This window comes from Cavia porcellus, unplaced genomic scaffold, assembly GCF_034190915.1.
Source record: "Cavia porcellus strain 051 isolate PalLab524CR breed Dunkin Hartley unplaced genomic scaffold, mCavPor4.1 scaffold_17, whole genome shotgun sequence".
In the NCBI taxonomy this organism is placed as follows: domain Eukaryota; kingdom Metazoa; phylum Chordata; class Mammalia; order Rodentia; family Caviidae; genus Cavia; species Cavia porcellus.
The window spans coordinates 11,590,057-11,607,651 of record NW_026947500.1 but is presented as its reverse complement, the minus strand read 5'-3'; the positions used below and the strand labels follow the sequence as shown (position 1 = coordinate 11,607,651).

The following is a 17,595-nucleotide window of genomic DNA, read 5'->3' as shown; positions in this document are numbered from 1 at the left end:
CTGTCTCAGATAAATATAAATGAATGAATGAATGAATGAATGATCCAGTCAATAAAGATGCAAAAAGGAAGTAAATAAAATTTTCTCTGTTTTATGCTACTGCATAGCAGTTATAGGCTTGTAACATCTGCGCTGTGTATCTGTTAAGATGGGCTAATGAAGTATTTTTCCTTACACCATAACCTGGTGCTGTATTTGCCAGTGTGAGCGATCATTCCATAGCATAGTGTTTGATTAATGGTGTTAGTCAGCAATTTGTCCACACCTGCCTAGTTTCTACTCAGATAAATTTTTGGTATTTCTATTTGACTGAGTTTTTAAAAATTTTTAGAATGGCGCTTCCCTGCTATTCCCATACTGTGAGTAGCTGATGATGCTGAGCAGAGCTGTTGTAAAGCCCACATTGATATTCTTCTAATTTCTAGCAGCGTTTTAAGGTTCTTTCTCCAAGATGCTTAACGCTGACTGCCAGCATTATGGTTATTCATGTAAAGGAGCATGCTGCTCCATAGGTAGAGTAGATGACAGATGCGTTGGTCACCTGTATCACTTTCAGAGTACCTAGTGTCACTGACATATTAAGTGCCTCATAAGAGCATTGGTAAAATATAGTTGCAGACAGCACACAGTTAGCAGTAATTAAAAACAGACCTATAGATCATAGAAACATTTGTCCAGACCTATTTTAAAAAATAGTATGGTAATTGAGTTATTTGGTCAGTAATAACCTAAAATTTGCTACTCTCTGCAATAGGCTACTTGTCCTGCTGTCGTTTTTTAGATGACAGCCAAATTGTTACCAGTTCAGGAGATACAACCTGGTAAGTTCATTCCAAAAGAATTTGGGATTCAGGGTACTATAGGAACTAGCATAAGAGGTAATGGTCATTAAATATTTTTACTTATTTTTAATTATAGTGCTTTATGGGACATCGAAACTGCCCAGCAGACCACCACATTCACTGGGCATTCTGGAGACGTGATGAGTCTTTCCCTGAGTCCTGACTTGCGGACTTTCGTTTCTGGTGCTTGTGACGCCTCTTCCAAGTTATGGGATATCCGAGACGGGATGTGCAGGCAGTCTTTCACAGGCCATGTCTCAGATATTAATGCCGTCAGTGTAAGTGAAAGGCATTTTAAAGAAAATTTATTCTGCATTTAAAATGTTGAGCTGTATTGCATGATTTTAACAGAAATTTCTCTCAAGGATACTTATATCTGCTCTAAACATCGAATTTGTAAATAATAGGAGTTTAAGAAAAAAGTTTACTCTGTAGTTGTAGGCTAGTGTAGCTCTTCTGGAGCTTTCAGTGATACCAATAGCCCACTGTGGTATAAATAAAGGCTGTGAATACAGGTTTTATGTCCACAATTGACTGGATAGATCAGCCCTTGAGCAGATAAGTGGCTCATGGTTGTGCATAGCAGTGTGTGCAGATGAGAAAAAGTCCAAATCTGGAATTAGCCAAATCTGGGAACATTTACTTGCTCTCCTTCAGTCTAGGAATACACATCTCCCTTGAAGTACAGAACAAATGGTCTGATTTCTCTTACAGGAGATGTATGAGAAAGTTAAAGGGAAACACACACACACTAGTATTTTTCAAAATACCATCATGCCACAGAAAAGACCATGAGAGTTCAGTCAGGTTCACGCTCAAAGCCAGGATCCTTCACTATTTAGCACCAGGAGGCAAATTTGCAATAAACTTAAGCCCAGGTTGGATGCTACATGGGACCAGGTCCTGTGAATCCTAGCTCTCGAACCAGAACCTCCAGGCTTAATATTCTTCTACAATGGTGCTTGTTACAGAGTAAGATCAGCTTCCCCTTGTTCTTAGCCAGCTGCCTTCCCAAGTCACTGCCCAGCCAGTCCCAAAGCAGCTGTTCTAATTTCTCATAATCTAAGAGCTCTGGAGAGAACCTCCTAAGATGTGTCCCTTCCTAATGAGATACAGTAGAGACATTCTCTTTATGGAAAGCAACAAGACAGTAATTCGACTGTCACTGTTAGTGACAGTGTCTCACTGTGTAATTCAGGCTGGCCTAAAATTCATAATCATCCTCCTGTTTCAGCATCCTGAATGCTGCATTTACAAGTGTGTACCAGCTACTTAAATAAACCTGCAACTGTCATTCTGTATAGTTAGATCCAAATAATAGATGCAATAGAAAGTAGAAAAAATATTATTTGCAGTGATATGTTCAGCTGTCTAGAAATCACAAAAGTTCAGTGTATTTTCTGGATTATAGAACTATTTTTAAAGGATAGGCTTTCTATTACCGATATTTATTAGACTGTAGGAAGAAAAGTAAGTGGCTAAGAGTAGCCATGAGAATTATACATTTATCAAACAATGATGCATGTCTTTATGAAGAAAATCATAAAAATTTATGGGTGAATACTTAGGTTCTTTTTTGTATTTGGTGACGGGATCTTGCTATATAGTTTAGGCTGACCTTGAACCGTGTTGGCCTCAAATTCGTGATCTTCTGCCTTGGCCTCTGAAGTGCTGAGATGAGAGGCATGTGCCACCACCTTCATGGAAACACTTCGTTCTTAGCAAGTGGAAATGCATTTCACTGACCAATTTCCTATCCTCTACTTAATTTTAAAATTAAGTAGGGCTGGGATGTGTGGCATGGTGATAGACTGCTTGCTAACATTAATGAGGCCCGGGGCTCGATCTCTACCCTGCAACACTGAAAAAGGAAAAATACTAGATTTGGAAGGCTGAGGCAAGAGGATCAAGAGTTTAGGGCTGGTTTGAGCAGCACAGCAAGACCCTGTCTCAAAATGAAAAACAAGAAAACTTAAAAAAAATTAGTGCCCCACAGTCACTCACATAATAATTCTAATATAGAAAAGCCTCACACCAGTTTATTAACACAGATTACTGCCTTCTGTGAATTTCAGCTGCATCTGTGCAATATCTGTGTGTTTGTTGCTTTTCTTCATAGTTTTTCCCAAATGGATATGCCTTTGCCACTGGCTCTGATGATGCTACTTGCCGGCTCTTTGACCTCCGTGCGGACCAGGAGTTGTTACTGTATTCTCATGACAACATAATCTGTGGAATCACTTCTGTTGCTTTCTCAAAGAGTGGGCGCCTCCTGTTAGCTGGTTATGATGATTTCAATTGCAATGTTTGGGACACGCTGAAAGGAGATCGTGCAGGTTAGTGAGTGTGCATTTGTCTTTGATTGACTGGAGGAGTGAGGATGTTCTTGTGGGTAATTTCAGAGGCTTCCATGGATGCCCTGAAGCTGTGGAAAATGGTCCCATGAAGGTTCTTGTTACCGTTCAACTGTTGTTATTCTTTGAGTGCAGTTACAGTCCATGGTTCGTATTTTTATTTCTGTTTCCTGATGAGTAAATTCTAGTAAATTAGGGTATAAAGTTAAATAATGAGTATCACTCACTATGGTCTTTTCTTACAACCTGATAGGAAGTGCTGTAGCTATTATGAATTGTTGCCTTCTGTCTTGGTTACTTGTTTCTTGTTGCTGGGACAAAATACACTTCAATGCATGAAGGAAGGAAAGGATAAGCTCACAGTTTGTGGAGGTTTCAGTCCCTAATTGTCTGGCTCCAAGACAGGGTAGCCTGGCACGGGGCAACTCCTCAAGGCTGCTGAAAACAGCAAAAGTAGGGGAGAGCAAGGCTCTTTTCCTCCTTCCATTTAAGCAGGGTGCCCACCCGAGGGCAAGTGCAGCACTCACCATCTCCTTGCCCTCCACTTACACAGTGAGGACCCTGCCTCCTGCTGAGTCTCTTAGCTGACACAGTGTATGAGCTTCAGAACAGACTGTCAGGGACAGGACATAGACCTGTCTTCCCTTAGCCACCTCCTCTGAGTTCTCCCCTGCCTGCTGTTTCTAAAGTGTTAGAATATATATATATATATATATATATATATATATATATATATATACCCATAATGAGGACTGTGTTTACAGAGTGACTTTTAATTTTTTTAAAACATTAAATGATTTTATATAATTGTTACCTTTAAAAGTGTATAAACTTTTGTTGGTACATGTTTGTAGTACATAAGAATTACATTCATTGTTCGTTGTTGATACATGTGTATGTGTATAACACATCTTAATTCTTTCAACTCTCTCCTCCTTCCATCTCTTAGTGTCCTCCCTATCTGAGAAAGACCTCTCTCATTTTTTGTTGCTTTATTATTTTGTTCTAATGTCTACTATGACATTATGAGAAACCATACAATATTTAAGCTTGTGTGTCTCATATATTTCACTTAACGTTAATGGAGGGACATCCATTTTCCTACAAATGATTCAAATTTATCCTTCTTTAAGCAGACTAATATCCATTGTGTACTCATTTTATTTATCCATTCATCTGTTGATGGGCATGTGAAGAGATTTAGCTATTTTGAGTTGTGCTACTGTAAACAGGGTATGCACACATCACTCTAATGCCTTTAACTTTCAAGAGGATGTGTAGAAGGGGGAATAGCTGGGTCAAGTATAATGTCTATTTTTAGTTTTTTGAGAAATCGCCATTTTGATTTCATGATTTTCCATATTTTCTGTTTCCCAAAGTATCAACTCTAATCTTTTTTGTTTACTTTCATACCTTAAATAACATGCCCAATAGCTGGTATGTTAATGTTTTAGGGCCTTCTGTCTTGACCAGTTATGGATGACAAGGGTTTGGCATTAACATTGCTGCTTTACAGCAGCCGCATACATCTTCCCTGTTCTCTGGTTTTTCCCGCGTAATAAGTTAGCATAAATTTGGTAAACTACAAGAGAAGCAATATCAGTGTTTACATAATTATGCTTTTTAAAAAGTACTTCCTTCTGAACAATGTATATATGATTTCTTTTGCTATATAGATTTTTTATATTCTCTAGAGTAAGCTTTATGTTCTTCACTCTGATGTACTTACACTAAGAATCCTCAGACTTCTGCCAGATTTGTCTTTGAGTTGATCGTATCAACTGTGCAGGATATTCAGTGAGGACTGAACCCAAGGCTGTGTGCATAAATGCTCCATCCAGCTTTAAAGAACTTTTTTTTTTTTTGGACACAATGTCTTGCTGTGTAGCAAGGCTAGCACCCAAGTGCAGGAATTATGAGCAGGTGCCACCACAACCAGCTGGAACATGTTATTTTTAAGAACCCTTTCAAAATGGATGTGGTAGTGTACTAGAGACAAAAGCAGGAGGATTGCTATAAGTTTGAGCCCAACCTGGGCTGCATAGCAAGAGTCTACCTCGCCTCACCCCCACCCCAAAAGTGCTTCTAGATGCACATGTTGACTCAGTTCTAAAGTTACAAGTGCTAACTTTGTTCCTTTCTTTTTTTTAAGGTGTCCTTGCTGGTCATGACAACCGCGTCAGCTGTTTAGGTATAACTGATGATGGCATGGCGGTGGCCACAGGCTCTTGGGACAGTTTTCTTAGGGTTTGGAATTAACAGTGTCCGGTATTTTTCTGTTCTCCATCAATATCTGGAGAAATCAGTGCTACAGCCTATAGCTGTGAAAACAAATTCTACCTTATATTTGCAGGTGAAGATTTTTTTATTACTATATTAAATATGAAAAGCTTTCAGTAAACTACAAAAAAGGGAAAACAAGGCTGCTGGGATCAAAAGGACCAGTGTATTCATTAATTTGAGTAGTTTCATTTAACCTGGATAAAGTTTTAGTTATACTGTTTCTTTGTTAGATCAGAATATATACTTTAGAGCAGCTGCCTGTGGTGTTTGCTTTTGTTAAGAACTACATCTTAAATTTTGTATACGTAAGAAATGTCAGTCATTGAGTTTTGTAATGTAAGAATAAGGCCTTGTAATAGATGAAAATGATAGTATGTGTGTGCTACATTAAATAGGAAGTCCCCTTAAATTTGACATTTCTTTTAATCTAACCAACCACTTAATGTTTAAGAGTGTTGTCAGTGTAGTGGCGCACACCCATAATCTGAGCATTCAAGACGCTGAGACAGGAAGATTGCCATGAGTTTGAGGCCAGCCTACAATCCATAGTAAGTTCCGGGCCAGCCTGAACTGCAGAGTGACACCCTGTCTCACGAAAACTAAACAGTGTTGATGGATGAGGTACCTCTGAGGAGAGTCATTCATTTCTTGTGTATTCTTTTTCCATATCAATCTAAGTAAGTGCTTTTTTCAGTCCTTTGACAGGACAGATTATATGAGTGTCACTGGAAAAAGATTATACTCTGGTATTTTGGACATACCTAAGAAACTTCATTAGAATTTATTTTATAAGTGCCAGCATTTATATAATTCTTGGCATTTTAAAAGCCTCGTTGTGGTCAGCTGATATTGAGTAACCTCAACCGCTGGACCTACTGATTTTATATTCTGGAGCTAAGTTTGTAGAGTATATTTATATTTCAAAAGTTTGATGTATATCTGGATTGTCTGCATCTGAAGACTCTTACCCAGGGTTTTCTATTAGTAACATCTAGACAGGAAACACTGTGTGCCAGCAGTAACATGTTTGAGAGAAATGTAAAATTTGACCATTTGCTAGCACTGACTTACTTTAAACAAGGTGGCTTTGTGAATTTTATGTAGTATAAAATGTGGCTTTATTGGCTGGGCATGGCGGCACACACTTAGACTACATAGGTGAGTTCAAGGCCAGTTTGACCTACACAGACACCGGCTCAAAAAACAAACAAGCAAACAGAAAAACACCTTGAATTTATGTAAAGTGTAAGCCCCTGGCTTTCTTAAAATGAAACACTTAAGCCTTTTCTCTTTTGTAATATTTCCTTCCCACAAAATAGTAGTTTTTAAGTGGTTTTGCTTCAAAAAATATCTAGATCTCAGTGGCCCAACTTTAAAGCCAAATTCCTAAAGCAGTTTTCAAAGGAGTCAGGAATATACCAAGCAATTTATCCACTTGTCCATGGCATAATATTTATGAGTAGAATTTTCCCACTGTTTGATTTAAATATACTTTTCCTCTCTGGTTTCCTCCTAGAAATGTAAATGATAGATTACTGTCTTGCTTGATGTAAAGTCATGTGTTATTCTGATACATAGAAGTGCATTTTGTAACTTAGTATGTAGTCAGAGTTAACTTTTGATCACCTGTAACCATAAAGTACTTCTAAGTTTTACATGTAAATTTTCATTTTTATATTGTAAATATGCTGATAATGTGGATACAGTGTAGTGAAAGCAGTGTTTTTTTTAATTAGGGTCAGTTGATGTTAGAATAAAATGGATAGAGGCAATGTAGGACCAAAACAGTATTGTAGATGGCAAGTGTGAATGTATTATGCCTTTTGATTAGGATTTCTATGAAGTGTGTGCTATTAATGTTTATCTGTGAACTATTTATATCACTTCATAAAGAGTAGGTCCTGGATGTAGGGCACATTTTAAAAGAGCACATTTATTTTCTAAAAAGGGGCCCAGAAATTCATTCCAAATTTCAGTTCAAGACATGTGTGAATAACCACACACACACATTTTAAATATGTATGTAGACATATCTCTTTTTAAATGTAACTATAATATACTTTAGAGAGGCACAATACAGATGACTTCTGTGGTATTAATAACATTTTAATGTTATTAAAGTTTGTGTAGAGGAATCTAAAGCAATTTCCATAATATGTAGTAGGCAACTGAAAACTAATCACTACTAGATATTGTGGGTAATTACACGTAGGACCAGTTGGTGACAAAGTTTTCTCTTCACTGCAGTAGTTCCCTTGCTGTGGATGGGATATAGCTCAGTAAAACGGCACTTGCCTGACAAGTGTGAGGCTTAGGTCCCTAGCACCATGAAAACAAAAACTTTTAAACATAATGTGCCTCAGAAGACTCTTACGGCAAGAGAGTAAATTTTGAGGTCTAGGAAGTTTGTGAACTTTTTTTTTTTTTTTTGAGTCAGGGTCCTGATGTTGCCCTGGTTGGCCACAGACAATCTTGCTTCATCTTCTGAGTTGGAAACTATGGACATGTACCACCACACCCAGCTCTGGCTAAAGTATTTTAACAACACATACTCTTCTAAAACATGACCACCACATGATTTGGTTACCATTCTGTTTACAAAAGCAAGTTTTGCTGTCAGCAGCATATTTCCTCTGCTTTGATAAGTCTTATTTCCCCCCAAAAATTCGGGGGACTTCTTTGATGTGAATGCTGGTTGAATCAGACTAGTTCACAATTCCAAGTGGTACATCATACTGAATTCCAAATTGATAGGAGTAGAGATCCTGGCTTAGTGTATCAACAGCAAGAGAACCTAGTAAGCAGGTCATTTTATGTTAGACTTACATCAGCTGATGCTGATAATCAAACAAACTAGTCTTGAAATAGTGGATGCACATGCTTCCCGAGTAGCTTAAGGAATTTTAGTCTAAGAATGACACTGACTTTTCTCCAGGTGACAAAATAGAATTTTTATTGCTAAAAAATGTGGCCAACTTCCTTTAAACCTAGTGATGTCTTAAATTTAATACTTAAGACTGTTATAAAAGTGAAAATGCCTGGGGACTTAGCTCAGTGGCATAAGCGCCCGCCTGGCAAACGTAAGGTTGCGAGTTCCATCCAGTACCAAAAAAAAAAAAAGTGAAAGTGTTTAGGGAAATTTGAATGTGAATGTCTCAGATTTTAAATTGTTTCACATTTAGTACTTGATGCTTGTGGTTGGTTACTTTAACTAAATGATCCCAAAATGGGTCTGTCACTTTAGGAATGAATGTTCTTTCAAAAATCTTTAGGCTATGTCAGGCTTTTTAAAAATACTTAAGTGCTATATTCTGCTTCTCTCCTCCCTTTTACCATTATGGAAAGTAAAATTTTAAACTATGTCTGACCTCGTTAGAATTTTAAAAACCACCTCATCTTTTTTATAAGAATAGAATAAACTAGTATCTTAAATTGGATTAAGCAGAATTCCGATCTACTAGTTTTGTATTATTCATTGTGCATTGCCTCCTACTCGGTGCAGTGCTGTATTTTAAACTATGGATTACAATACGCACTCACTAAAATGGCTTGTTGAACATCTAAGCTATAGCATTTTTATCTTAAAAATTTATCAATCAGATTGGTGGTGCACAGTGTGTTTAGCCAATGTTTTTTGCATGTTGATAAAATTTCCTAAAGGAATTTTCCTTTCTTAAACTGATGACTGGTTTTGTAAAATACAGTATTAACAGTGCAGCGTTTAAAAAAAAACCCTATTGTTTCAATTGATGTACTTATCAAAACTTGTTTTAAATTAATAAAACTTCAGTGATGCACACGGTAGACTATTTCAAGCTTTTTCTGTCTTACACAATGGTGCTCTCTCCAGTTTTTCTTTTCAAAGAAGAATCTGAACATTTATATTTTCTTATCCAAAGGCATCCATATCTAAGTGTCTTTAAACGTGGTTAAAATGTTTTCCTTTTAAGGCATTTTGAAAACATTTCTGTTCACTTAAACTTTCTACACACTTGTGGCCAATTGGCTATGAATGTCAGTACAGTGTCTGATTATGGAAAAAGTAAACATGCTAGATGGAAGCCTCTTACACAAGCTTTAAACCATACAGACTGTGGACTTGTGCCGTGATTTAACAGTATACTTGGATCTTTTTTCACAATGATTATTTGTATAGTTAGTTGCTCTGTGAAATGTGAATCGATAATTGTAATCAATAAAGTGCTTTTAACCAGAGTTCACTGCATCATGTTTTTTCTTTTTCTTTTTTTTTTTTTTCATTTTTATTGGTACCAGAGATCGAACTGATGACCGCCTGCTTGCAAGGCTTATGCCCCTGAGCTAAATCCCCAGCTCCACTGCAGCATGTTTTAATAATTTTTTAAAGTGCCAAAACTCTTAATTTTTTATTTTAAATATAAACAGTGGTATGAAATTTGAAAATAAGGTTGTAGGGGAGTAACAGTGTTTAGTACATTGCATATTATTGTCTTCAAATAGTTGCTCATATTACAAGATAGAGGTATGAAAAATTGATCAAACTATAGGCATAACCTTTCTTTCCAGTGAATAGCAATTAGTGGTATAACTTCCTTTAACTGTTTGGTATATATATAATAAATTTTCCTTTTTTCTCCTATTGCAGTTGTTCTTCCTTTTGAACAGTTTCTTCCCATTTCACTATCTGTTGTACATTTTGGACCTTATTTTTCAGCTTGTTATACTAGGGGGACAAGTCTGATTTATTTCTGACTTACGATTATAGTCTCTCATTTATCCTTTATAGCTTACTACTCCATTATACAAAAAGGTCATTTTATCCATTCCTCAGTTGATGGGCATTTGGGTTGTTTCCAAGATTTAGCTATTACAAATTTTGCAGCTATAAACACGAGTGGACATATATCTCTGAGGTTTTTAAATTTTTCTGGGAAAATACCCAGAAAGGGAGGACTGTGGATATCTCAGCAAGCAGGGAGGGATCGCAGGTTCCTGAGGCACCACAGCCTGTGGTGAGTGCTCAGCACACTCTGCCCAAATCTCAGACTGTTCCAGACCCTCCAGGCTTCTGGGTGCAGTGAAGTGGAGAAGTGGGTTTGAGGCCTCTACATCCGCCTCCCCATCCCGGCTGCACTTGGAGAACTGCTGAGCTTCCGACGGGTGGGCGGGCCCACACTATCCCCGGAGCCCAGCCTGTTTCGCTGCCGCGCCTAGCCATCGGTGTGCAGAGGAGGGGCTGGGCGGATCTGGGGCACCTGCATCGGCCTCTCCGTGTGTCTGGAGGACTGTGGATATCTCAGCAAGCAGGGAGGGATCGCAGGTTCCTGAGGCACCGCGGCCTGTGGTGAGTACCCTAACCCGGCTGTGATTGGAGAACTGTGGAGCTTCCAAGGGGCAGGTGGGCGCACAGTGTCCCTGAGGCCCAGCTTGTCTGGAACTGCGGAGTTCTGAGAAGGCAGAGGAGGGCCATTGGTTCTGCAGGCCCAGTGGCTTGGGGTAGCATGGTGCCAGAGTCTCAGTAGCTGCAAACATAGAAGGGGATTTTCAACAGATCCTGAGGAAGCTTTCAAATAACACTTGAAACACAGAAATATAGGAAAATGACAAAACGAAAGACCAAATTACAACCTCAAACCTCCAGCCCATCTCAAGAAACCCTAGGAGCAATGTATATAGAAGAAAATATATGCCATCCACCTCAAATATCGGACACAATAGCTACTGAAATTGACAAGCAACTCCAGGAAGCTTTAAAGAAATTCAAACTTGAAATAATCTCCCAGATAAAAGAAGAAATGATAAAAGAAATGAAAGAGATTCTGAATATATCTAAAGAAAACACAGATAAAAAATTGGAGGAACTAAACAAAAAGATAGAATCCCTAGATGAGCAATATAAGAAACAAACAGAATACATAATGCAGATGCACAGAGATATACAGGAAATAAAAAACTCCACTGAAAGTTGTAAAAACCGCCTTAATGAAAGTGAAGATAGAATTTCAGACCTTGAAGACAGGATTGCAGCTAGTGAACAGGAAAGGAAAGATCTTTTGAAAATAACAAGGAACCAGGAAACAACAATTCAACAACTGCAAGACGATGCAAAGAAGAATAACATAAGAATGATAGGGATTAATGAAAGAGAGGGAGACAACATGAAGGATGTCAGGAGGATATTTAGAGAAGTAATAGCTGAAAATTTCCCAAGCATGAGATCAGAAACTGACATCAGGATCAGTGAAGCATATAGAACTCCAAATAGTCATAACCAAAATAAAACTACACCCAGACATATAATAATCACCATCCCAGAAATCCAACACAAGAATAGATTATTAAAAGCTGTCAGAGAGAAAAGACAGATCACTTATAAAGGAAAACCTATCAGAATCACAGCAGACTTCTCAGCACAAACAATAAAGTCAAGAAGAGCATGGAGTGAAGTATTCCAGATCCTAAAGCAAAATGATTTCCAATCTAGACTGATGTATCCTGCAAAACTATCATTCAAAATTGATGGTGAAATACGATACTTCCATGACAAAGAACAGCTGAAGAACTTCATGAACAGCAAACCAACCCTGCAAAAAATATTGTAAGACAGTTTAAATACACAAAGGAAAAAAACACTAAGCTAAGCAAATAATTAAACAGAACAGAAAGATAAAGATGCAACAGCAGAGAGATAACATTCCTACAATAAACCAGCATTTAACAGTAATAACCATTAATGTAAATGGTCTCAATGCACCAATCAAAAGAAACAGACTAGCAGAATGGGTCAAGAAACAAAATCCAACCATATGCTGTTTACAGGAAACCCATCTAACCCAGAAGGATACTCACAGACTGAAAGTCAAAGGATGGAAAACAATACTTCATGCAGCAGGAATCCAAAAAAAGGTAGGAGTAGCCATTCTGTTTGCAGACAATGTGAACTTTAAACCAACAATGACCATAAAGGACAAAGAAGGTCACTACATACTCGTAAGGGGAAAACTCCAAGAGGAAGAGGTAACTATCTTAAATATATACGCACCAAACTCTAGAGCACCCAGTTATATAAAACAATTATTAACAGAAATGAAAACTCAAATTATCAGTTACACAATTGTAACAGGAGACCTTAATACGCCATTGACACCAAGGGACAGATCAACCAGACAGAAAATGAGCAAAGAAATAACAGAACTGAATCACACCTGTGAACAAATGGGTTTGATAGACATATACAGAATGTTCCACCCAACAACATCAGAATACACATTCTTCTCAGCAGTACATGGATCATTCTCTAAAATAGACCATATATTAGCTCACAGAACATATTTAAACAAATGCAAAAGAGTTGAAATCATCCCTTGCATGTTATCGGATCATAGTGCTCTGAAATTAGAAATTAATGATAAAAGATACTGCAATAATCCCGCAAACACATGGAAACTGAATAACACACTCTTGAGTAATCAGTGGGTCACAGAAGAAATTAAAGAAGAAATTAAACAATACCTAAAAGAAAATGAAAATGCAGATACAACTTACCGGAATCTGTGGGATGCAATGAAAGCCGTTCTGAGAGGAAAATTTATTGCACTGAGTTCCCACATCAGGAAAACAGAAGGAATACAAATAAATAACTTGATGCTACACCTCAAACAGCTAGAAAAAGAAGAGCAAGTCAAGTCCAAAGCCAAAAGAAGAGAGGAAATTATAAAAATCAGAGCAGAAATCAATGCAATAGAGACTAAGAAAACAATCCAAAGAATCAGCGAATCAAAGAGTTGGTTCTTTGAAAGAATAAATAAAATCGATAAGCCCCTAGCCAACCTTATTAAAAAAAAAGGGAAGAAAAAGCTCAAATTCACGCAATAAGAAATGCAAAAGGTGAAATCACTACAGACCCAATAGAAATACAGAAGATCATCAACACCTATTTTGAAAACCTCTACTCTCAAAAGTTTGATAACACAGAAGAAATAGATAGATTCTTAGAAACATATGAAGTATCAAAGCTAGATCAAGAGGATGTAAAACTGTTGAATAACCCAATCTCTGTTAATGAAATTGAAAATGTAATTAAGTCCTTACCCACCAAGAAGAGCCCAGGCCCAGATGGATTCACTGCAGAATTCTACAAGAAATACAAAGAAGACCTAATGCCGACACTCCTCAAACTATTCAATGAAATTGAAAGAGAAGCAATCCTTCCTAAGTCATTCCTGGAAGCAAATATTACTCTAGTACCAAAACCTGAGAAAGACCCAACTAAAAAAGAGAACTATAGACTGATCTCCCTAATGAACACAGATGCAAAAATCCTCAATAAAATATTGGCAAATAAGATCCAGCAAATCATCAAGAAGATTATACACCATGACCAAGTAGGATTCATCCCAGGAATGCAAGGATGGTTCAACATACGCAAATCAATAAATGTAATCCACCATATCAATAAAGCCAAAAATAAGAATCACATGATCATTTCTATAGATGCAGAAAAAGCCTTCAATAAGGTCCAACATTTATTCATGATAAGAACTTTACAGAAAATTGGAATAGATGGTCTTTACCTCATTATAATAAAGGCCATTTATGACAAACCAACAGCCAGCATCATACTAAATGGCCAAAAATTGAAAGCCTTTACTTTAAAATCAGGCACAAGACAAGGATGTCCTTTATCACCACTCCTATTTAATATAGTACTGGAAGTACTAGCCAGAGCAATTAGGCAAGAAAGAGAAATAAAAGGGGTAAAGATAGGAAAAGAAGAAGTTAAATTATCATTGTTTGCAGATGACATGATACTCTACATAGAAGACCCCCTAAACTCCATTGAAAGACTCTTAGATACGATAAATAAATTCAGTAATGTGGCTGGATACAAAATCAATACTCAGAAATCAATAGCATTCCTATACACAAACAACAAAATCACAGAGAGGGAAATAAGAGAAACTGGACTATTCACATTAGCAAGCAAAAAAATGAAATATTTAGGAATTGCTCTTATGAAAGAAGTGAAAGACTTATACAGTGAAAATTATAATACACTGAAAAAGGAAATTGAGGATGATCTCAGAAAATGGAAAAACATTCCTTGCTCATGGATAGGAAGAACAAACATTGTGAAGATGGCCATTCTCCCAAAACTGTTATACAGATTCAATGCAATCCCAGTAGAAATACCATCAACATACCTTATAGATCTAGAGAAATCACTCCTAAATTTCATCTGGAACCAAAAGAGACCTAGAATCGCAAAGGCAATTCTAAGCAGCAAAGACAAAGCAGGAGGCATCACAATCCCTGACTTGAAGTTATACTACAAAGCAACAGTAGTAAAATCAACATGGTATTGGAATCAAAACAGAGCCGAAGATCAATGGAATAGATTAGAAGATACAACCACAACTACAAACACACTCAACCACCTTATCTTTGATAAAGGAGCCAAGCAGGTTCATTGGAAGAACGACAGTCTTTTTAATAAATGGTGCTGGAAAAACTGGCTCTCCATTTGCCGAAAACTAAAGCTAGACCCATGTCTATCACCAGGTACTAAATTAAAATCTAAATGGGTCAAAGATCTGAATATTAAAACAGAAACACTAAATCTATTGGAAGACAAATTGGGTAGAAACCTTGGAGACATAGGAGTAGGTAGAGAATTCATGAACAGGACTCAAACCGCACAGGAAATACTTCCCAGAATCAATAACTGGGACCACTTCTTATTAAAAAGTTTCTGCATGTCAAAAGAAATCTCCAGCATAGTGAAAAGAAAACCCACAAACTGGGAAAAGATTTAGTGAACTCTCTCAGACAAGGGACTCTTGTCTAAAACATATAAATAATTTAAAAAAACTCAGACCTCCAAAATTCAAAGATCCAATCCAAAAATGGGCATCAGAGATGAATATGCAATTCTCAGATGAAGAAATGCAAATGGCAAATAAATACATGAAAAAATGTTCATCATCGGAGCTGGGGATTTAGCTCAGCGGCATAAGCGCCTGCCTTGCAAGCAGCCAGTCGTGAGTTCGATCCCCGGTACCGATAAAAAACGAAAAAGACCAAAAAAAAAAAAAAAATGTTCATCATCATTGGTCATTAGAGAAATGCAAATTAAAACCACACTGAGATACCATCTCACTCCTGAAAGAATGGCCAGGATCAAAAAAACCAACAACAACAAATGCTGGAGAGGCTGTGGGGAAAAGGAACTCTCCTGCACTGTTGGTGGGAGTGTAGACTGGTACAGCCTTTGTGGAGGTCTGTCTGGAGATTTCTCAAAAAGCTGGGATTGGAAATCCCATTTATTCCAGCTATTCCACTTCTAGGCATATTCCCAGAAGAACTGAAAGCATCATACCACAGTGATATATGTGCACCTATGTTTATAGCAGCACAATTTGTAATCGCCAGATCTTGGAAACAACCCCAGTGTCCATCAACTGAGGAATGGATTAAAAAGTTGTGGTATTTCTATACAATGGAGTATTATTCAGCTATAAGGAAGGATCACATTGAGATATTGATCAATAAATGGGCACAGCTTGAGACCATACTCATAAGTGAAATAAATCAATCTCGCATGTGTGAATACCGAATAGTTTCCCTAATGTAAGTAATGATTCAAATATATAAAAATATGTGGTAATCATGATTCCCCATTATGTGGCCTTGAAGCCTTATAAAGTTTTCACTTATTAATTGGAAAGGCTTTATTCTGGGCTTCTTGATATGGAAATATTTGAAGCTATAGTATATGAAGTTTTTTCCAAATATTTCAAGGAAAAAGACAGACACTATGGTAACTACTATTAAGTCAGGTTATTTGGTGGTGAAGCACTAGGTTGCTGAAACAGTCATGCTTTGACCTGTATTGTTATATTGTTATGTCCTGTTGCACATATATCACTATGGTATGATGCTTTCAGTTCTTCTGGGAATATGCCTAGAAGTGGAATAGCTGGAATAAATGGGATTTCCAATTTCCAATTTATCTCAATCTCTCCCTTATTCTTTAAAAAAAATATTTAGTTATTTCTTATGTTTGTTTTAATTAAGGGGAAAAATTTTAAAAATTAGCAGGATATATAATAGTAACTTTTTTTGATTTCCTATTAACTTGTTTTGAAGTCCTGTAATACTCCCACGATCTTGTTTTGACTGATTAGACTCTGTTCCATTCTGTATAATAGTATCAAGTTTGAGGGTATAGACAACTACTTTGAAGGCAGTAAGATTCACTAAGATGCCCATTCTGGTTTGACTATTGTCTCCTTTGGAAGTCCTGTAATGTTTACAATGCCTAAGTTTTATTGGTCTTGTTCTCTACTGTTTTGTTCAACTTTATAATATCTAATGAGATAGACAATTCTTTTTAAGGAAACAAGAGACATCGTTGATAACCATTGTTGATAACCTTGTACTCTGTTTTACATCATGTGCTATGTCTATCCTTGGTTTTGACTGACAGCTTTGTTTTGCCATATTTGACTTTATTCTCTCCCCCCAAAAAAAGTAATAAGAACTAAGGAGTAATAAAATCCAAAATGTGTAAATTTTGTTGTAAAAAAGAGAGGGGGGAAAAAAAGAGCTCTAACGGATAAAACAGCAAGTGTGTTTAGGGGCGTTAAATAGCTGACTATATTAATGTTTTTGGATCATTGAACACAGCTGTTTGCAGTCTCACTGTTTGAATGTCCACTTTGTATTCTTTGATACTGTGATTTGAGCAACTATTTCTAAGATGATAATATGTAATCTATTAACAGGTGATTTCTTACTGTTATGTTTTTTTTTTGTAGTTCTGTATTACGTGTACCCTTACACCGGTTTGTTTTGTTTTGTGTTTTTCTCTTTTTCCTTTTAAATAAAATTAAAAATATATATATTTTATTTAAAAATGAAAATAATAGGAATATTATTTAAACATGAAAAATAATAGGGCATGATAACAAGAAAGAAATTACCCATTCTGACAGCTATTTTGAAGAGAACAAGAGATATTATGGTAGCCAATGTTGATTTTCCTATTGTCGTTTGAAGCCCTGTAATGCTTTCATTCTTTGAGTGGTTTGATATTGTTTTTGTCTTGTTTGAATTCATTGTGTGGGAAGATATGG

The 17,595-nt window shown here is 36.8% G+C and overlaps 1 protein-coding gene across 2 annotated transcripts in view; it reads left to right on the top strand.

The window, feature by feature from the left end:
- The window catches only part of Gnb4 (G protein subunit beta 4), a 48,834-nt gene extending 39,140 nt beyond the window's left edge, over positions 1-9,694 (top strand). For both annotated transcript variants that reach the window (XM_063227218.1, XM_003467545.5), the window contains exons 7-10: positions 755-821; positions 919-1,120; positions 2,962-3,178; positions 5,349-9,694. In XM_063227218.1, the coding sequence (XP_063083288.1) occupies positions 755-821; positions 919-1,120; positions 2,962-3,178; positions 5,349-5,455 (593 nt within the window). In that variant the 3' untranslated portion in view covers positions 5,456-9,694. The remainder of the gene's footprint in view (positions 1-754; positions 822-918; positions 1,121-2,961; positions 3,179-5,348) is intronic.
- Positions 9,695-17,595: the final 7,901 nt, after the last annotated feature.